Source organism: Phoca vitulina, unplaced genomic scaffold (genome assembly GCF_004348235.1).
Source record: "Phoca vitulina isolate PV1807 unplaced genomic scaffold, GSC_HSeal_1.0 scaffold13, whole genome shotgun sequence".
Taxonomy (NCBI): Eukaryota; Metazoa; Chordata; class Mammalia; order Carnivora; family Phocidae; genus Phoca; species Phoca vitulina.
In genome coordinates, this window is record NW_022589716.1 from 4,341,906 (window position 1) to 4,363,974 (window position 22,069).

Consider the following 22,069-nt stretch of genomic DNA (forward strand, 5'->3'; position numbering starts at 1 on the left):
AAGAAATCAAACTCTCACTCTTTGCAGATGACCTGATACTCCATGTGGAAAACTCAAAAGACTCTACCTCAAAATTGCTAGAACTAATATAGGAATTCAGCAAAGTGGCAGGATATAAAATCAATGTACAGAAATCAGTTGCATTTCTATATACCAACAATGAAACAGAAGAAAGAGAAATTAAGGAGTTGATCCCATTTACAATTGCACCAAAACCCATAAGATACCTAGGAATAAACCCAACCAAAGAGGCAAAGGATCTGTACTCAGAAAACTATAGAACACTCATGAAAGAAATTGAGGAAGACACAAAAATATGGAAAAACATTCCACGCTCATGGATTGGAAGAACAAATATTGTTAAAATGTCTATGCTACCTAGAGCAATCTACACATTCAGTGCAATCCCTATCAAAATACCATCAACTTTTTTCACAGAGCTGGAACAAATAATCCTAAAATTTGTATGATGACCGAATGACCCATAGGAACACATTCTTCTCGAGTGCACATGGAATATTCCCCAGAATAGATCACATACTGGGTCACAAATCAAGTCTCAACCAGTACCAAAAGATTGGGATCATTCCCTGCATATTTTCAGACCACAATGCTTTGAAACTGGAACTTAATCAAAAGAGGAAATTTGGAAAGAACTCAAATGCATGGAGGCTGGTTATGGGCCTGTTCGGGGCCTGAAAGACCCCGAATGGCCAAAGGAATGTTGAAAAAGAAAACCAAAGCTGATGGCATCACAATCCCAGACTTCAAGATTTATTACAAAACTATAATCATCATGACGGTATGGCACTGGCGCAAAAACAGACACAGATCAATGAAAGAGAATAGAGAACCCAGAAATGGACCCTCAACTCTATGGTCAACTAATCTTTGACAAAGCAGGAAAGAAGAGCCAGTGGAAAAAAGACAGTCTCTTCAACAAACGATGTTGGGAAAATTGGACAGCCACATGCAGAAGAATGAAACTGGACCATTTCCTTACACCACACACAAAAATAGACTCAAAATGGATGAAAGACCTAAATGTGAGACAGGAATCCATCAAAATCCTAGAGGAGAACACAGGCAGCCACCTCTTTGACCTCAGCTGCCGCAACTTCTTGCTAGACATGTCTCCAAAGGCAAGGGAAACAAAAGGAAAAGTGAACTATTGGGATTTCATCAAGATAAAAAGCTTTTGCACAGCAAAGGAAACAGCTGACAAAACCAAAAGACAAATTACAGAATGGGAGAAGATATTTGCAAATGTCTTATCAGATAAAGGGCTAGTATCCAAAATCTATAAAGAACTTATCAAACTCAACACCCAAAAAACAGAAAGTCCAATCAAGTAATGGGCAGAAGACATGAACAGACATTTCTCCAAAGAAGTCATACAAATGGACCACAGACATGAAAAAATGCTCAACATCACCTGGCATAAAATCCAGATCAAAACCACAATGAGATACCACCTCACACCAGTCAGAATGACTAAAATTAACCTTTCGGAGACAACAGATGTTGGCGAGTATGTGGAGAAAGGGGAACCCTCTTACACTGTTGGTGGGAATGCAAGCTGGTGTAGCCACTCTGGAAAACAGTATGGAGGTTCCTCAAAAAGTTGAAAATAGAGCTACCCTATGACCCAGCAATTGCACTACTAGGGATTTACCCCAAAGATACAAATGCAGTGATCCGAAAAGGCACATGCACCCCAATGTTTATAGCAACAATGTCCACAATAGCCAAACTATGGAAAGAGCCCAGATATCCATAGACAGATGAATGGATAAAGAAGATGTGGTATACACACACACACACACACACACACTCTCACACACACACACACGAATATTACTTAGCCATCAAAAAAATCTTACCATTTGCAACAACGTGGAGGGAACCAGAGGGTATTATGCTAAGTGAAATAAGTCAATCAGAGAAATACAATTATCATATGATCTCGTGCATATGTGGAATTTAAGAAACAAAACAGAAGTTCATAGGGAAAGAGAGGAAAAAATAAAACAAGATGAAATCAGAGAGGGAGACAAACCATAAGAGACTCTTAATCATAGGAAACAAACTGAGGGTTGCTGCAGGGGAGGTGGGTGGGGGATGGGGTAACTGGGTAATGGGCTTTAAGGAGAGCATGTAATGTAATGAGCACTGAGTGTTGTATAAGACTGATGAATCACTGACCTCTACCTCTGAAACTAATAAGACATTATATATTAATTAACTGAATTTAAATAAAATTTTCTTTTTAAAAAGTGGCTACTAGAAATTTTAAAATCACACTTGTCTTGTGCATTATATTTCCATTGGACAGCTCTTATCCAGACCCTCTCGTATGCAGGGACTTGGGGTTTAGAAAAGTCTTAACTTTGGGGCCACCAAGAGGGCCTAAATCCTATAGGCATCATAAATCTTGCATTCGGTTAATTTTCCCTCTTTGCTTTGGCTGCTGGGAAGCTCAGTACCAATATTGCAGATTTTTATCTAGGCATATCTTAATATTCTGTTTCCTTCTGGATGTATTTACCATTTATCTTTTTTTTTTTCTGTTGCCTCAATTCCAACAATTAATCATCTTCATTTCTTTGTATTGTACCTAATTTTGTTAAGCCATCTTGAATCCCTTATGGAATAAGAGAGGTTTACAGGACAAGGTTGATGCTCTGCCCAGATCCCTTAGGTCTAGTGGTGTGTGTGTGTGTGTGTGTGTCCCTATCATCATTTCCAATAGCCAGTCCCTGTGCCTCTTCTTTGGACATCCAGTCTTGGGCTATTAGGGGAGGTATTATCTGAGAATTTACACCCCTCTGGGTGAGAGAATGTGCAAGTCTTGTCTAGCTGCCCTGAGAGCAGGCCCTAGGAGGCGGTTCTGAAGTGCCCCTTGCACTGCAGCGCCCCCTATGGGACCAAACCGAAACCACCACCCTCCTTGGGATTTTGCCTGAGATGGTACCCTGGCGGGGCTTCCGGGGAGCGGGGGACGACACATCCTTCATAAATCACTTATACGCTAAGCTCATCTCAACGTCTGCTTGGGGAACCTGACCCACGACAGCCAGTGACACATTTTTACATGTTAAAATAAATTTGAAAAAATAGCAGGCTCTGTGGGTGTACTCAGGAATTTGAGTTGGTTTGAACAGCGAATTAAGTAAAAAATAAAGCCAGACTCGTTTCCCTTGGCCCATCAGCCGGGAGTCGAACTTGAACAGCAGGTGGGATCCCTGTAAGTCACGGATGGTCACTTCTCGGGGTGGGGGCTGGAACCACCTCAGAGAATGGGGAGTGGGCTTCCCTGTGCCTCCCCGCTGCTCTTCCCAGAACACAGGTGAGGCCAGAGGCTGGTATGCTGGGCAGTTCAACCCGAGTAACTGTGCACTTGCACCAGACGCCTCCGGCCCACACTCCAGGTCCACCCCAGGTCAAGGGGAAGGAGGAAGCAGAGTGGGGGTGTCCATGTCCCACAGTGCAGGGGGCTGAATGGAGATGGGGTTTGGTGCTGCCCGTGTGACCACAGAGAGGGTTCCTAGAACACTGCCCTTTCCGGGCAGCTTCAGAGACAAGAGTACTCTGCCCTCTACTGCTAATAGCCGGGAAATGTGTGTGTGTGTGCGTGTGTGTGTGTGTGTGTGTGTGTGTGGTGTTGCTTGAACACCTCAGAAGCCGGGAGGTCTGAGAGATCTGAGAAATTTCCAAATTCAGGTCCTGCCCTCTGGAACACCTTGGTTCTTCCCAGCACCTGGGTCAGATCTAATCACCACCTGGTGCTTGCATCTGGATTCTCTGTGGGCCTCCTGAGCAGGGCGCCACCTGGTGGTGGGTGCTCTACGGGGTGGGCGCTCTTTCTCTCCGACCCTTTGCTTTCGCTTTTGCACAGCTGGTGTCAGTGGAGGTGGGGGCTAAAGGGGCTGGGGCTAGGGGGTGGAGATTTACCCTCTGCAGCCTCAGACCTCCCTGGCAAGCCACTGCCTTGGGCGCATTTGCTGGCTTGCCGTGATGGAGGGCTTGGCTGGGGGCGCGGGAGCCAGATGCTAACGTTCAAGCTCCAGCTTCACCTCCATGGGACCTAAGACGCATTGCTACAAGTCACTAGGCCTCAGTTTCTCACCTGCAGAGGAGAGATCAAAGGACCTACCTCCCTGGGTTCTTTGCAAAGAAAAAAAATGAGATGATGCATTATCTGAGTTTGGGTTCCCCCAAAGCAGATCCTGAGAGATTGAGATGTAAGTAGTTTATTTGGGACGGAATCTCAGGACATAGCACTTGAAGAGAGAGGGGAGGAACACAGCAGGGGCGGCATATCCCACGTGTGTGCTGTCACTGGGCCGCCGGGCACTCTCTCCTTCTCCGCACTCCCCAGCCCGAGGGGTGAGGGAGCTGGGGTTTGTCTACACGGATTCCCAGCAGTCCCTGATCGAAGCTACTCCTGGGGTGCCTGAATGCCTCAGCTCTTCTGGCTTATTCAGAGCTTGGACCCAGTGGGCTCCAGCAGCCAGAGAGCGTCCTAGGATGGATTCAGAAATGACTGCGTTTGGAAGTTTGGGTCAACATGCGTGGGGAGGTGGTACGGGTGGGGGCCCGCCAAAATCTTCTGTATGCATATTTTTAGGTTCGCAGAACAGAGTGCGGCACTAGTCACATCTCAATAAACAATCACGATGAATAATAGGACACATCCGGGGTCCAATCCAAGCCCCCCTTCTCCACCCAAAGTGTGACATGGCTGATAAACTAGAAGGGGCTACAGATACACTGTGTGCTGTGGGGGGTGCTAGAAGCCAGTGGCCCCACAAGCAGGGGTTTGGTGTCCCCCATTTTATAGACAAGGAAACTGAGGCTCCCAGAGCGTGAGAACCACTCCTAAGGTGATGTCAGGTGACACCGGCGCTGGTCTCCTGGGAGCAGGTGCTGCTGTTCCCGCCTGGGTCAGGATTCTAGGGACTTTTCCTCCTGTGCCTGAGCTCAGATGCCTGCTCTCGGAGCCCGACCATGACGGTGCAGAAATTTGTTTCCATCTGTGAAATGCCAAGGCTGAATCTTTTATGTTCTGCCCTGGGTCTGCTCCCGATAAGGAGCTCCATCCAAGCCCCACAGGTGCCTCCAGCCCCCGAGACTCTTCGGGAGTCTTGGAATAATAGCAAAAGGAATAATTCTCCGTGGCAGGGGAGAGTGAGGGAATAGGTTTATCTTTCTTTTCCTGCACGATTCGGACCCAAGAGAAAAGAAGAGGGAATTGGTGGCAATAGAAGTTGCGACCCACTCTCACTCACTTCCGGGCGTGCCTGTGAGGATCGTGGAGCTGCCCACCACAGGGTCTGCTCCACCAGGAGCCAGAAACCCAGGGGCTCATTTCTGCAAGAGGGGCAGGAATGGAGGGTCTGCTCAGCTCTTCTCCCTGAATGCCACAGCCCCAGGTCAGGAGAAGAGGAGCCCCAGCTGTAGGCGAGGGGGGCGGGGAGCAGCCCGGGGCAGGGCGTGTGGGTGGGGCTGCCCCCAAGGAGCGGGGTTCTTCATTACTCTACTGGGTGGAGGACAGCTCTCATCTTTTATGGCCCATGTTCAGTTCTCAGTTGGAGCCAGATAAGCCTTTCCTTGATTATCATTATTTTTAAAGTATTTTTTATTGTGGCAAAGTATATATAACATAAAATTTGCCGTTTTAACCACTTTTCCATGGCATTAATTACATTTACAATATTTTGAAACCATCGCCACTCTGTTTCCAAAACTTTTTCATCACCCCAAACAAAAACCCTGTACCCATTCATCAATAACTCTCGTTGTCCCCTTCCTCCAGCCTCTTGTAACCTCTATGCTCCTTTCTGTCTCTATGACTTCGACTACTCAGAGTACCTCATGTAAGTGGAATCAGACAGTATTTGTCTTTTTGTGACTGGCTGATTTCACTCACCATAAAGTCTTCAAGGTTCATCCATGTTGTAGCATGTGTCAGAATTTCTCTCCTTTTTTTTTTTTTTTTAAAGATTTATTTATTTATCTGAGAGAGAGAGAGCGGGGAGGGGCAGAGGGAGAGAGAGAGAAAATTTAGCAGACTCTGCTCTGAGTGTGGCGCCTGACGCTGGGTTTGATCTCACCACCCTGAGATCACGACCTGAGCCGAAACCAGGAGTCGCATGCTTACCTGACTGAGCCACCCAGGGGCCCCAGAATTTCTCTCCTTTTTAAGGCTGAATAATATTCCCTTGTATGTTTATACCACATTTTGTTTATCCATTCATCCTGATGGCAGTAAGCTTTCCTTGACATCTACACCCAGTGATGCACTTTGGAAAGAGAGAGAGACAAAGAAGGCACTCAGCTCCCGTAGGACGGCTTGCCCAGGCCCCTGAGGCCACCGCTGTCACTGACACCCTTTGGTGATGCTTCGAGAACCGCAAATAGTGAGAGTAACATACACATGTTCCCACCAATTACCCACAAGCATGGAGTTAACGTTTGGTCTTCGGAGGTGACAAGGACAGTCTGTGTGTCCCATGACAGCATGGCCAAGGCCTGCCGGATCTCCACTCTGCGCCCAGGCTCACTGTGGCCTACTGAGCGTATGCTGATACTCAGTAAGTACTTTCTAATTATGGACCGAGAGAATGGTTCACCAACTTGGAGTCATGCTACAACCAGTACTGTTTTTGGAGCGCCTACATGTGCTTGGTGTGTAAACTCTTTTAAAATCTTTACAACAAGGGGTGCCTGGATGGCTCAGTCAGTTAAGCGTCTGCCTTCGGCTCAGGTCGTGATCCTGGGGTCCCAGGATAGAGCCCCGCATTGGGCTTCCCTGCTCAGTGGGGAGCCTGCTTCTTCCTCTCCCTCTGCCGCTCCCCCTGCTTGTGCTCTCTCTCTCTCTCTTTCTCTCAAACAAATAAATGAAATCTTAAAAAATAAAATAAAATCTTTACAACAATAGCTAGGAGGAGGTACTGTTATGCTTCCCATTTTGCAGACGAGGAAACTGAGGCCTAGCAATGGCAGGGCCAGTATCTGAACGTGGCTCACTGCCCACCCGCTCTGCCCCGCTGACAGACCCCATTTCTCATTCCATTCTCTAAGAATCACTCCTCGAGCTCAAAGGTCGAATGTTGCCGGGTCTTTGGCTTCCCTCTGAGTGCAGTCGGCAGGATGAAGTGAGTCTAGAGGGATTTTGCCATCTCATCTGACTAAAGAAGAATGATTGGGGGGGGGCTCCTGAATGAGGTAGATGTGAGTTATAATGAACCTGGGCTCCCGTGGAGCCCCGTCACCATTCTGGTCTTGGATCTATGTTTAGAAGGGCTTGGGGAGCTGCATGAGATGGGGCTGGGACATTCCTGCAGGAGCCCCTGTCTGTCTCTGCCTTCTCCACAGGAGAAAGACTCGCGGGGCCAGAAGAGAACCTGGAGCCCCCTCCCCACACTGAAGAAGCAGGAACCTTGCACGCACTTCTCTCCACGCAGTGGCTCCCTCTGAGCCTGCAGGTGCCAGAACTCCCCATTTCAGCCGGGTTGTCAAGGGGGAGGCAGCAATCCCTGAGATACCCCTCCCTCCACATCCCTAATGCCCCCAGAGTGAGCCAGACTCCAGGCAGTGGGAGAGAGGGTGCTTCCAAAAGGTCAGGGATGGGTGCTCTGGCTTATTTTCAAACATCAGCAGTAATACATCCCACTCACTGAGCCCGCGTCCATGCCAGGGAGCACCCGTGGGCTCTTCAGAAGGAATCCATCCCAGCTCTCCTGCTGCATCGTTGGTATTACCTTACCCCTTTTACAGATGAGGAAACTAAACTCACGGGGTGAAATGCTGAGCTCAAATGCAGACTCAGGTAAATCCCTGCTCCTCTGCCTCCTTGGGAGGTGCCTCAGCGCCCCCCCGCCCAACCCTGGGTGGAAGGCAGCGGAGAGAGGCCCTCCTGGGCGTGAGCCCCGGCTGTCCAGAACTCCTCCTGTTTCTCGGGGCTGGCTCTCGGGCAGCCCAGGGTGGAAGGCATGCCCGTGTCTGCCCCCAAGGGCTCTAATCCAGGTGAGGCTTCAGGAGCAACCAGGCCAGGGCAGTTGCTGTTTCTTTGCAGGTGTCTACCTGGAGGTGTGCCCAGTAGGAATGCCAGCTCTCAAGGAGGCATGGGGCTCTTAAAAAGAAAACAGCCCGGGAGCGCCCGGCTGGCTCAGTCAGAAGAACATGCGACTCTTGATCTCAAGGTCGTGAGTTCGAGCCCCACGTTGAGTGTAGGGATTTCTTAAAAATAATAAATAAATAAAACTTTAAAAAACAAAAATAGAATTCAAGAGCCCAAATGCCTATAGGCTTAAAAACAAAACAAAACAAAACCCTGAAGGTCCTAGGGGCCTCTCGGAGTCTGGGCTGGAATGGGCCTGGAAGGAAACCACAGGAGTATAAGATTCTTGCTTGTAATTCAATTCAACAGAGTGTTCTGGAGAGCTTGCTGTGGGCACATCTCTAGGACCCCAAGATGGCAAAAATCTGGGATTCTTACTACACCTGGGGAGGTTAGATCCTGTTGCCCCATGGTGGGTTTTAGAGCCACACACTTGGCCTTGATCCTGGTTCCGTTTCTCACCAGTGAAGTAGCCTTGAGCAAGCGACGTAAACTCTTGGAGACTCTCCTTCCTCCTTGTCTTGGGGCGGGAGGTGAGGCTGGGTGCCACTGGAGAGGGAGAGGACACATGTCCTGAGTCCTCAGCCCATGGCAGTTACTGCTAGCCTTAATCTTAATTATTTGGCAGAGCAGTTAAAAAAAGTAGGCTCGTCAGGGGTGTCTGGGCAGCTCAGTCGGTTAAGCATCTGCCTTTGGCTCAGGTCATGATCCCGGGGTTTTGGGATTGAGCCCCACATCAGGCTCCCTGCTCAGTGGGGAGTCTGCTTCTCCCTCTCCCTCTGCACCCACCCCCCTGCTCATGCTCTCTCTCTCAAATAAATAAATAAAATCTTTAAAATAAAGTAGGTTTGCCGATAAAATACAGGGTGCCCTGTTAAATTTGAATTTTAGGTAAACAACAAATAATTATTTCAGTACAAGTATATCCCAAATATTGAGTGAGACATACTTATGCTAAAAAATTACTTGCTGTTTATCTGAAATTCAAATTTAACAGGGCACCCAGTATTTTTATTTGCTAATTCTGGCAACCCTAGGGCTTCGGCAAGTTACTTTAACCACTCTGTGCCTTGGTTCCCTTATCTGCAAATCCAGGGAACGCTAGGAACTCCCTCATAGGGTTCTCCTGCGGCTAGATGGGAGATTTCTGTAGTTAGCACGGAGCCTGGCTGGCTGGCTTTAGCAGGTGCTACGCAGTGAGGGGGGAAGGGTGTAAGGGAGGGGTTGGCCCCGCCTCAGAGTCCCCCCAACCACTCAGGTTCTGGAACCAAGCAAGTCCTCCTTCAGCGGGAAGGAAGCATGTATAGCTGGTCAGGGTGCTCGCCCTCTTGTCTGCCTGCTGCCTCCCCTGCCCCACAATGTGCCCCTACCTTGTTCTTACCTCTATAGCCCCGCCACCTTCCTGCCTGGGCCTCTGCCTCTTCCTGCCCCAGACCCCAGACTCTGGGCCCCCTGGCTTGCTAGGAATGTGCCTCCCCTCTGGGTCCTCTGTCCCAACCTCCAGCCCAGATTGCATCCATCTTTCATTCTCTACCGGACACCACTTCCCACTGCGGAGGGTGTGTGCCCACCCTGTGCCAGGCAGGCCCTATGCCACGTCTACTGCGGCCCCATAGGATCCTCTGACGCTGGGTCAGTGCGTCCGTGCAACAGGGCCCTCACTGGAGTGGCCAGAACCCAGTGGTGTTCCCAGTGATGGGGAAGAGAGACACCTCCCGGGTCACAGACACTGGGGAAAGAGGATGGTGTCAGTGACCAAGACGGCGCTTCCCCTATTTCAGGTCTGAGCTAAAGAGGCACGTTTTCATGAGTTTATAGGTAGCAATATCTCCCAGAGGTCCTTCCCCGTCCTTTTTCTCACCATATCACTTAATCATTTACCCAGAGGGTCAGAAGGGAAGATTTTGAGGTTTGTTTCTTTGGGGTTGAACTTCTTAATTCTTTGTAACACTCCAGTTGGCTTCCGGATGTTTCCCATCATCCCAGCTTCCCGAGCCTCACATTTAGATTTGATGTTTTTCTTCGGGGCGATCCAGGTTCCCTACATTTTACATATCAGATCAAATTCCCATTGGAGGACCATGAAACTCCCAGCGGGTGAATTTGGACAGCCAATACTGCAGAGATACTCCGAACTTGATGGCCATAGCGCCAACCAAGGCTGTGCATTGTTCTCTATCTTGGGAAAATGTCAGACCCTTGGGTTGGATTCAAAAATGAGGGGAAGGCAAACCAATTTCTAAAAAGTGGATAAGAATCTTCACAAAGGGGGCACCTGGGTGGCTCAGTCGGTTAAGTGACTGCCTTGGGCTCAGGTCATGATCCTGGAGTTCTGCTTGTCCCTCTCCCTCTGCTCCTCCCCCTGCTCTCTCTTGTGCTCTCTCTCTCCAATAAATAAATAAATCTTAAGAGAACAGATCCGGGATCGAGTCCCGCATCGGGCTCCCTGCTCAGCAGGGAGTCTGCTTCTCCCTCTGACGCCCCCCCGTCATGCTCTCTCTCAAATAAATAAATAAAATCTTAAAAAAAAAAAAAAAGAATCTTCACAAAGGAAGATATATGAATGGCCAATAATTAAACGAAAAACTCAATCTCATTGGTCATCCAAGAAACGCAAATTAAAACTACAATGAGAAAGTGCTACACATGCATTAGAAGAGCTCAAATTAAGACCGGCAACATGAAATGTTGAGGATGTTGGAGCAATCCAAACTCATATATTGCTGATGGGAGTGTAAATTGATACAAAAACTTCGGAAAAAATGGAATTCTTATAATGACAGGCATAAACCTATGTCTACCCCATGACTTCCAATTTTACTTCTAGGTATTACCTGAGAAAAATGAAAACATAGGTCCACACCTGTAAAATTTCATGACAGCTTTAATAAAGTCACTCAAAACTGGAAACAGCTCAGGTGTCCATCAGCTGGATGATGGATGTACTGTGGTCCAGCTATGGAATGGAATCCCGCTCAGCAATAAAAAGAAACAAACCAGCGAAAAGCGCAGCAACGTAGTTGAATCTCACGGATGTGCTGAGCAAAAGTAGACATACACAGAAGAGTCCATAGTATCATCACACTTATATGAAGTAAATTGATTAAATATAAAAAATAAAAGAGACGGGAAGAGAACATATTTAAAAAAATTTTTTTAAGATTTATTTATTTATTGGAGAGAGAGAGCACAAGAGAGAGCAGGGGGAGGAGCAGAGGGAGAGGGACAAGCAGACTCCGTTCTGAGTGCAGAGCCTGACTCAGGGCCTGATCCCACGACCCCGAGCCGAAATCAAGAGTCAGACATTTAACCGACTGAGCTGCCCAGGCGCCCCTAGAACACATTTTAAAATCTCTTCCCTTCAAGTCGGATGCCCGCCGTGGCTCACCCTATTCTGATGGCGAAGCCTCATGTTACAGTCTCTGTAGATATTCTTGTCAATCCTGTTTTACAGATGAGACAACTGGGGTTCAGAAGGATTAACTAACCTTGCAGAGTCATCAGCGGAGTGTTGGTCCAGTCCCGACCCACATCTGTCTGGCTGTCGTTGTATAGAGCATGGGTCCGCAGACTGCAGCAAAGGACCCATGGGCTTGTTTTTGTACAACCTGTGAGCTGAGAATAATTTTTGCATTTTGAATGGGTGAAAAAAATAATAAAAAGAATTCATGAAGCGGCTGGGTGGCTCAGTTGTTAAGCGTCTGCCTTCGGCTCAGGTCATGATCCCAGGGTCCTGGGATCGAGCCCCGCATCGGGCTCCCTGCTCAGCGGGAAGCCTGCTTCTCCCTCTCCCACTCCCCCTGCTTGTGTTCCCTCTCTCGCTGTCTCTCTCTGTCAAATAAATAAAAATAAAATCTTAAAAAAAGAAGAAAAATAATTCGTGACGTGAAATTTATATGAAATTAACATTTCCCTGTCCCTCCATAAAGGTTTTCTAGAACAGAGCCACACTCATCCGTTTACATGGGATTTATGGCTGCTTTTGAGCTACAACGGCGAGCTGAGTAGCGAGAGACTGTATGGTCCACAAAGCTGAAAATATGCACTGCTTGGCCCTTTCCAGAAAAAGGTTGCCAACTCTTGTGGTAGAACATAAGCATTTTGCCCAGAGCCCATCAGGACTCTGTAGGGAGACAGAATTACCCGGGACGATCTCTAGGGGGAGCTGTCTACCTTCTTCCAGCTGAGTGTGGACTGTGCTCCCAGATTCCACTTCCCCTGGTGATAGCCCCCCTGTATGTAATACTAAGGCTAATGCTAATACTAGCACTAAATCTAGGACTCCCCTTATACGGCAGGTGCTGGGGAGTCAGGACTTGAACGCAGAGGCAGAGGCAGGGACGTCAGACTTCACCAGGGAGCACCAGCATGACAGAACCAGCTCCACCTCCCTTGGCACAAGTAGGCAGGACACCCAGAGGCAAGGCCAACCAGCCAGACCGCACCTGAGACTGGCAAAGGCCCGGAGGTCAGCACACAAGTGGGACAGGGAGTTTGGGGTTCAACAAGCTGAGCTTCATCCCCCTGCCCCACCCCGCCATTGCTGGGATGGGACTCAGGGGCAAGGTGAGGGGTGCAGTGAATCCTGTGGGTGCTCCTCCCGGGTTCCCTTGACGCGCCTGTGCATCTGTCCCCCAGCTGTTGGGAGGGTGGGCTGCTAACATCTCTGGGCTGCCTCCTTCTCTGGAGAACGGGGCCCAGCTGAGTGGGGGCTGCCAGGGAGGCTGCGTAGCCCCTGCACCCAGACCTTGGCCAGTGGTTGTCGGAAGTGGGAATACAAAAGACCAGGATGGTGCCTTAAGGTGGGGCACCACAGTGGTACAATTCCTGTCCCAGAGCTCCCATGGCATCAGGCCACAGCTGACCCCAGCTGAGACCACATCTTCACTTTGCTCCTTCCCCTGCCCCGTCCTGCTTCCCTCATTCCCCTCCTCCAGAGAGCACCCCACCATAAATCCCACATGTGAGTCTCTCCGCCTCAGGCTCGCCTTCTAGGGAGCCCAATCCTGGACAAGATTCATCAGGATCCAATTATCGTGAGTGGTGCTGAATACATTTTGAAGTACGATGGTTCCTGTCTTTGGCCGATTCGCCTGCCTCTGGCCGGATCTCAGTTCTCTCTCTGGGTCTTCTGTCTTTGGCACCTGCCCCTACAACAGAGTATCTGTGTGTGGTTTGACTTGGCCATTTGGAGCTGTGACAGCTTTTGGGGCAGCATTCTACAGGAGTAATATCCTTCCTGCTTATTGAATCTCAGAATTCATTTTCGCACCAAAGACATCAAATAAACCCAGACAATACATGGCGGCTCTGTGGTTATGACCCGAGGAGATGAATCACATTGTTCATCCTCAAAAGTTGTGTTCCTTATCAGCCTCATCTGGAACCTCAGACACAAAGCAGGCACATTGCTCCAGGAGGGATGGGAAGTTTGGTCTGGCTTTGATGTGTATCTGGAGATGATAAACTTGGGATGAGAAAGATAGAAGACCCCCCTCCCCCGACACACACACTCCCTGTCTCCATCAGGCCTTTGGCTCTTGGATAGGTTTCAATATCCTGTAGGGCCAATTTCTGCCCCACATGTTGGGAATCAGCCTTTATATACCAGGCGTCCCAGGGTTAAAATAGAGCAGATGCATTTCGCCATCTGTCAATAAATATTAGCCACGGTCCCTTGTGGGCGCTGGCTTTGTGGCTGATTGATACTGATCATTTATCTTATGAAGGGTATTCTCTTCTTTTTCTATGGTGTAGCACTTGTATAATAAAGAAAAGTTGTTTTTTTTTTTTTTAATTTTTTTTTTTTTAAAGTTTTTTATTTATTTGACAGAGAGAGCCACAGCGATAGAGGGAACACAAGCAGGGGGAGTAGGAGAGGGAGAAGCAGGCTTCCCGCTGAGCAGGGAGCCCGATGCGGGGCTCGATCCCAGGATCCTGAGATCATGACCTGAGCCGAAGGCAGACGCTTAACGACTGAGCCACCCAGGCGCCCCAATAAAGAAAAGTTTTAAAAACAGTTAAGTACAGTGTAATTCCAGTTTTTAATATAAATAATTAGTCATGGACACACATACATGTGTAAAAATAGGCTGGAAGTATCTGTACCAAAATGCTTGCAGGGCATATTTTTGGGGAGTGGAAAGATGAGCTCTCTTTCTGTTCTTTTTTATTTATCGTTTCTGATCCTTCTACCATGGCTATACACGATCTGTGTTCAAACAAGGGTGCAAAGATGATGCTCTGTAGCAAAGTGTCCTTTCTGAGATGCGTTAACCAACACAAGCACCCTCTTGGGGAGGTGGTGACAGCTAGGTGTGGGCATCTTGGCTGGGTGAGATGCCTTTGGGAACTTGGTGATTCGAGCCTTCCAGGGCTGAAAGGGAGAACTATTTGGGGGCAGAGGACAGTTGATGGAGCCTTCCCCTCGGGAGTAGCTCTTGTAGGAGGGAAGCCAGCAGAACCTGCTCCCAACGTTGTCCCCAGGTGCTCCAGCCAATGGCCATCCCTGAGTTGGTCCCCAGAATGTCCTTCCTACTCTCCATCCTTCACCTGCCTCAGGCTATGGCTCCGGGCCACCCACTCCGTTTTTATGTTATGGGGTCTTTTACTTTGTGTGTGTGTACGGGAGGGGGATGGGATGTGGTGGGGGGATCATCTTTCTGTTGTTAAAGCTGATGCATTTAATTTTCTTTTTCTTTCCTCCTCTTACTTCTTGTTTTTCTTCTACTTCTCCTTACCACTCCAGTCCCAAATAACCATTACAAATAATCTTATTGTTGCCAGTGTCGTTCTCCTCCAGCAGCTGCAGAGTTTTCTAGGAACATGGGAGGTGATGTATGTATGATACAATGTATAATTAAAGCCTAAGGTCAGAAAATCAGCATCTTTCTTACTAGAAGAGCCACAGAATTTAACCCCAACCAGAGCACACCTATGATCATAAAATATTTTGAAATAAGATTCCAAGGTACTCTAATGATAAAATCACTATTCTAGATCATGACACAGCATGCATAATGACTTTTAAGTCCAGAATGGCTAACGTATGTACAAGGAAGGAAACTCAAGAGGTAGGCTGGAATTCACGATCGGATCCTTGGGCATAGAACCACTGCGTTCCCACTGCTGGGGAATGGCAGGAACTCAGAGAAGCTGCCTCACAGCCATGGAATGGGGGCTCCTTAAAGTTCCGAATGGGGTTCAAACCTGCAGTCCAGGGGTCGAACCTGGGAGGGGTGGAGAGCTAAGTGGTCGGCTATCTTGCTGCCCCTCCACCCCATGCACAGCAGACCTCAGGAAGTCTGACGCAACTGCTCAGGAGCTGAGCAAGGACACTGGTCACAGAGCAAAAAAGCGGGTCCTCGTGGGCACCCAAATGGAGGTAGGTTTTTCCTCGAGTGCCAGAAAAGCTTAGTGAGAGACAATTTGTATGCAAAGTCCAAATGGGGTCTTTGGGGTCAGCAAGATGCGAATTATTTTGATTTTCATCACCGCTCCTATGCAAGCGCAGAAAATCACATGTCCTCAGCAGCACAGAAGTTCACCCCGGGACTTTAGGAGATAGTTCTGGGAATACTCAGGCAGTGGGAACAGCAGGAAGATGCTAAGGGCACGGCAAGGAGAGAGCTTTAATTGTCCTGGGTGCGCAGCAGGCATGCCGCTCGTCCTTAGGGGGACCACAGGGAATCCTCACCCTCCTCGAAACACGGGACCCGGTCCTGTCCCGGGTGCAGCAGAAATTGCCGAACGTCAGTGCTGGTGTGGGTGATGCCAAGGCTGGGCTGATAGCTGGAAGAGAGGGATGAGAGAAAAGGGGGCTTCTCAGGAGGCAGATAAAGGAGAAGGAGGCTGTGGACCTTAAGGAGTCTGCTGCTAGGAGAACCCCTGTCTTTGGAGCAAACCTCAGGAGCTGAGCAGGGACGGGCTTGCCAGGTGGGGAGTGGAAGAAGTTACTCAGAGCTGTTGCAAGGGTGTAGGCCCAGAGAAGAGGGGATTCTTGAAGATTTCTGAGAGCTAGAGACCAGTAGGAATCTTGTCCTCAGGGTAGGGCCCAGGGAAGACAGAGAGTAAGAGAACAAGGAGTCCCAGAGACCAAGACCTGGCAAGGAAGATCTGGGGGACGCTGGGGTTTGCGGATGCTGAGTATGAGCTGACTTGGTGGAGCAATTTGCCCTAAAACTGAAGACCGAGTAGGGAAGAGCCAGGGAGAGAAGGAGATGCCTGCTCAGCGCCTGCCCACAGCGGGTCAGTAGGAAGCCTGTGTTCTGTTTCACTGGTGCTCCCGGAGTGGTCCTCCCACGCTGCCGCCCAGAAGGTCAAGTAGCACCGGGAGAGATGCCCCAGGAGAGGTGCAGCAGAGCCAGGAAAGGCCAAGGTACAGTCTCTCGAGGATTGCCCTGGGGTGGAAGTGGGGGGGCAACAGAAGGGCCACCAGCAAGAGACCAGGCAGGGGACGGCTCCCCGAGCACCCAGGACGAGTTGCGAGGTGTGTACCATAGCAGCTGGTCCACAGCAACCCGGGTGGGTCTGGGGCTCTGGTCTCTGCCCTCCCCGTCCTCTCCTTGGTGACGTTCCCTCCCAGTGTTCCCAGGGAAAGGCTCGGCCATGCACTGGATGTCAGTGCTTGCTCTTAACGTTCCCAGTCCCTATAACTTTAAACCTCTCCTAGCTGGGAAATGGATGATTTCTCCCCAGTGAAAGGAAAGAAATGGCACAGTGAAGCCCAGCCCCCTTCTTGCCCCGAATGTCAGTGAATTAGCCATTTCTGTGCAGTGGGGGAGGGGCTAGGCCAGGAGAGACGGGTGCCTGCTCTGACCTCTCCATTCCTTTCTCCCCATTTTCATTCTAACTTTTCTCCCGCCTTGCTCCCTAGATGACTCCTACATCATGGGATCCAGAGTGCATTTCTGTCCAAATCTTCCAGATTGAATTCTTTGGGGACCCACTTTGCCCAAACACTGGAACAGCCACCAGGCTGATAAATCTCCTTCACTTATAAAATCCCTAGGAGCCGTCTAGGTGCCAGTGTGGGCAGGTGATATGGGGATCACAGGAGGAGAGTCTCAGGATGGCACTCCTGGGGTGAACCCTTTGTCTACTCAGCAAGTCCTGGAATTCTTCTAGGTGGCCTGTGGGTCACAGAGGTATTGGGTGTCAATGCTGTTCCTGCTGCCAGGTTCTCCTCTCCTCTGGGGACTGGAAACACGACCTCCTTGGCTCCTCTGTCTTTGGGTGGGGCCATATGACTCGTTCCAGTCAAGGAGCGAACAGGATGTGACTTCTCGGCTGGAGCCTTGAATCACCTGTGTGAGATCCTCCAGAGTTTCCTTCCTCCTAACTAGGTGATGTGGCCACATTGTCAGGTCAAAGTCACGCTCATCCTGGATCCCTGAGTGATTCCAGAGGGCAGAACTGCTGCCAACTTTGGCTGCATGGCATAAGCAAGGAATACGTTTTTCTCGTGTTAAGCTGATGAGACGTCGGGTGGTAGAGTACTGCACTGTCACCCAGCGTATCCTGACTGATGCCATCATTTGAGAGGGAAGAAAAACAGACTTCTTTTGACATGGGTATCAAGGAGGCATGATGATTTTTTTTTTAAAGATTTTATTTTTTTGTCAGAGAGAGAGCACGCACACAAGCAAGCAGGGGGAGCAGCAGAGGGAGAGGGAGAAGCAGGCTCCCCGCTGAGCAAGGAGCCCAATGTGGGGCTCAATCCCAGGATCCCGGGGTCATGACCCGAGCTGACCCAGGTGTCCCTGAGGCGTGATGATTAAACAAGCATTGGCATTAGGGGATATTGCCCTTATCACTGCTGATTGTGGATATTAGAGAACTACCCAAATGGAAGAGAAAAAGTAGAAACGTGGTATCTGGGTAAAAGGATACAAATGACAATCACTATGAGATCAGCTCCTCGGATGTTCCTTGTTCCTAATGACGAGGAGGCTGGAATAATTCTGCATCACGTTGGGTAAATTGCCCATCACTGGGTTGGGTTCCCGAAGACTCGGGCTGTGGGCTAGAGATCAGTGTGCAGGAGGTTTGTTAGGGAGTGCTCCTGGATTAACAGCCCTCGGGAGGGAAGGGTTGGGAGGAGGCAGGAGTGGGCAGAGGGAGAAGCCAAGCCTCCCTGGAGTCTCAATGGAAGACTCAGCCAATGCTGGGAGGAGTTCTGAAGGTGGGAGGACCCTTCAGAGCTCTCCCTAAAGGGCCAGGTGTTTATGTTGATTGGTCACTGGACACGGTGCCCCAGGAAGGGGGTGTGGCTTTGGACGGGGTGGTTCTCTTCAGCTGCCGCAGGCCCTAGGGGAGACCAGGGTGTTCGGATCCAGCCTAGGTGCGGCTCGCATGATAAACATAGAGAACTCAGTAGGGCAGCCTACAGCAGTGGCTGGATTTTGGAGGGTGGGTATGCATCCTCCTCAGGGGTAAACTCTAGCTCAGGAGAGGCAAAAGTAACTGGGAGTGATGATTTATCCTGGGGACTTAGCTGTGTCACTAGCAGCTCAAAGCTGCCCGCAGGAGGCTTGAAGAATGGGCTGGAACCTGGGGTTTGGTACGCACGCACACATACTGACTGGCCTTTAGTAAAATGCATACTTGGACGTGTTTCACTACTGAGATGATGCAAGCCAAAATCGCCAGAGGGCACAGACCTTACTGCTGCACCTGCTGGGCCCAACGGACTCTGCCCGGTGGGCAATTCCACCTAAACAGGGACCAAAAGGACACTGGCTCCGTCCTTACTTCGTAGCCTCCTGCTTGCAGTTCTGGCTCCCAGAGAGCAGCCAAAGTCAGCATAAAAAGGAATCAACCAGTCCATCGGTTTTATATACGCAGAATAGGTATGTGTGTATACACATACATGAGGGGTCCATGAGCAGTTCTGAAAATGTCCCTTTAGGAAGGTCTATTGTTGCAGCAATAGATATATTTTTTTAAGATTTTATTTATTTATTTATTTATTTATTTATTTATTTGACAGAGAGAGACACAGTGAGAGAGGGAACACAAGCAGGGGGAGTGGGAGAGGGAGAAGCAGGTTTCCCGCGGAGCAGGGAGCCCGATGGGGGGCTCGATCCTGGGACCCTGGGATCATGACCTGAGCCGAAGGCAGACGCTTAACGACTGAGCCACCCAGGCGCCCCGCAGCAATAGATGTTGATATTCCAAGCCCACTCTAAGAAAGTATTCATTAGGGCCCATCGTAGGTATGTATGCATGTATGCATATAGTATGTGCAAATATTATACACATACAAACATATTTATTTTTTCTATTAAGTGCCTGAGTGTCTCATTTAAAATTAATGCTCTCTGGTTTCTTTGGGCATATGGCTGCATGGAATCTGACAGTGATGGGGTGGGGGAGGTTGGGGGGTGGCCACAGGAGCAGACCTTGAGTGGCTAGCTCCTCATTCTGGGAAAGGAAGTTTTTGGTGATGAAAAAATACCAATTAGGAAGGCAGAAGACCAAGGCTTGGTCTCAGCTCTGACTCTGCGATCATGTAGTTGTGTGATTGTAGACAAAATGCTAAAACCTCTTCGGCCCTCAGTTTCTATCTTGGGAAAAAGCAGGGAGAATGAGTGTGTGTGTGTGTGTGTGTGTGCGTGCGCACGCGCGTGAGTGTGTGTGTGTTGTACCAGGAATACTTAATGTGCCTTCCAGAATTACAAATACTGTGATTATATGAAAATTGACCAAGGTTAGCAGCTATTGGTTTTCTCCTGCTAGATACCGCAGGGCTGGAAAAGAATGCAGCTCACCAACCACCTTGCTTTGGAGCATAAGAAGATATACCGTGACTTGCGAGGCTAGCAGGTTTGCATTACATTGAACTTCAATGTCTGGACCGGGAGGAGGGGAGGGCCATCACCCTCCCCTCCTCCTTTCTCATGGCTGGCCTCCGCTAGAGATAGCCCTGGATTCCAAAGAGCCAGATGGGCAGTTGAAGGTGCAGGGCAATGACCCAACCTCTCCTTCAGCTTCCTGTGGAAAAGGGGTCTCAGATCTCTGATATCATAGAGACATGCCAAGATAAAAGGAGGTTACGCGTTTTGGAGGTTCCCTTCTGCTAGCGCACAGCAGTTCTCAAACTTGAAACGCATCAGGATCTCTTGGAGTGCTGGCTAAAACACAGATTGCTGGGCCCTGCCCAGAGTTTCTGGTTCACTTGGTCCTGGACGAGGCCTCAGTTTTGTGTCTCTAACCAGTTCCTGCTGCAGCTGATGTTGCTGGTCCAGGGACCCCACTCTGAGAACTATAGCTCTAGGACAATGTCAAGTATTCACTTAAAAATGGGGAGGAAATAGAGCAAGGGAAAGTAGCTTTTAAAATCTTTTTAAGAGGCTTTTAAAATGTTTTTTTTTTCTCTTAAGATTTTATTTATTTAACAGAGAGAGAGACACAGTGAGAGAGGGAACACAAGCAGGGGGAGTGGGAGAGAGATAAGCAGGCCTCCCGCCGAGCAGGGAGCCCAATGCGGGGCTCGATCCCAGGACCCTGGGATCATGACCTGAGCCGAAGGCAGACGCCCAACGACTGAGCCACCCAGGCACCCCTAAAATGGTTTTTTTATTGAGTCAATTTAAGGACTTTTCATTTATTCTTCTTCTGAAAACCGGGAAGAATCTGAAACTACTGCCCAGCAGATATTATACCATGGAAACCAGGAGTGAGGAAAGCCTTGTGATCGTGAACTATTTAGCCACCAGGAATTGACCTTAAAAAAAAAAAAAATCTATTAATGCCAAAATAATAACGCAGGTTTTAAAACTAGCTTTTGAAATGTGCTCATAGGCTGATACTCACACACATGAAAAGGAAATCGACATGCTTTTTAAAATGAGTCATTTCCATGAAAGATACCTGGCTCAGGGGAATTACTGATTTTACTGTTTTGGCATTTTACTGGGTGTTTCACAGACTGTGAGGCAGGAGACAAAAAGACAAATGACATAAAACTCTGTATGCCACCGTGACAAATGTCAGTGAGGCTGAGGGGGGTTGGGGGGGTGGGGCTGGGTGGTTGCTGGAAGGCAGCCTGGTGAGCCCTAAAACAGTTACCATCAGGGCAAGTAATATAGTTTCCATCTCCTGCCTGTCCTAGACAGGCAAGGGGAGACAGACTCCACTAGCCCCTCTGTAACTTTGGAGCATCCCGCCCTCACATTCCAGGGCAACATCTTGTAATTCTTGGATTCCTTTTCCTAGATCAAATAAAGAAAAAAGCTACATACGCATCTCTGGAGGAAAATGTCTGTATTAAAAGCCAAAAAAACCACATTAGTACAAGAAACGCCCACCAGGCCACGTCACTGGATAGATCGACTTGGAAAAGGTTCATAAAGTTCATTTTTAGCGGTAACAATATGTGGGTGTGAAATCCTTCCCATGCCCCCTCCCCTTTTAAATAAATTAAAAAACAACTAACTTCAAATACTATGTTTGGATACAAAGAGCTTCTCTTACTACAGCAATAGCAATTTGATTTTTTTTTTTTTTACTAAAACTTTCATTTAAAACAGTTATTAAATATATAAAACAAATACACAGGATTTGGTCATTTTCTGCCATGAATGTAGGGCACGTGGGTGCGGGGAGGGAGGAGGGCAGGGGGATACAATAGAGGGGAAAGGGCCCCGTTTCCCTCCTCTCTGTCTTCCTAGCTGCGGATCCCACCCTGCGGGCGCAAGGACTGCCACCTGCCTTCCGGAACGACGCGCGTGCGGCACGCAGGTCGCTGGGCAAAGCCGCTGGGGCCCCTCCGGCGGCCCCCTCCCCGGAGGAAGAACTAACGGTCACCACAGCACGAAGCACACCGGCCGAGTCTCCCGGCGGGAAAGGCACCCGAGAGCGCGGCCACAGGGCGGACGCGGGGAGGAGCGGGCCGGGTCACTTGGCCGCCGCCCCCGAGGTGACGGCCGCGGCGGCGGCGGC

At 49.2% G+C, this 22,069-nt stretch overlaps 1 protein-coding gene across 1 annotated transcript in view; it reads right to left on the reverse strand.

The window, feature by feature from the left end:
• Nucleotides 1-20,178: 20,178 nt before the first annotated feature.
• Nucleotides 20,179-22,069, reverse strand: part of TMEM158 (transmembrane protein 158) — a 3,059-nt gene continuing 1,168 nt past the window's right edge. The window contains exon 2 of the mRNA XM_032412131.1: nt 20,179-20,259. Coding sequence (XP_032268022.1) covers nt 20,179-20,259 — 81 coding nt within the window. The remainder of the gene's footprint in view (nt 20,260-22,069) is intronic.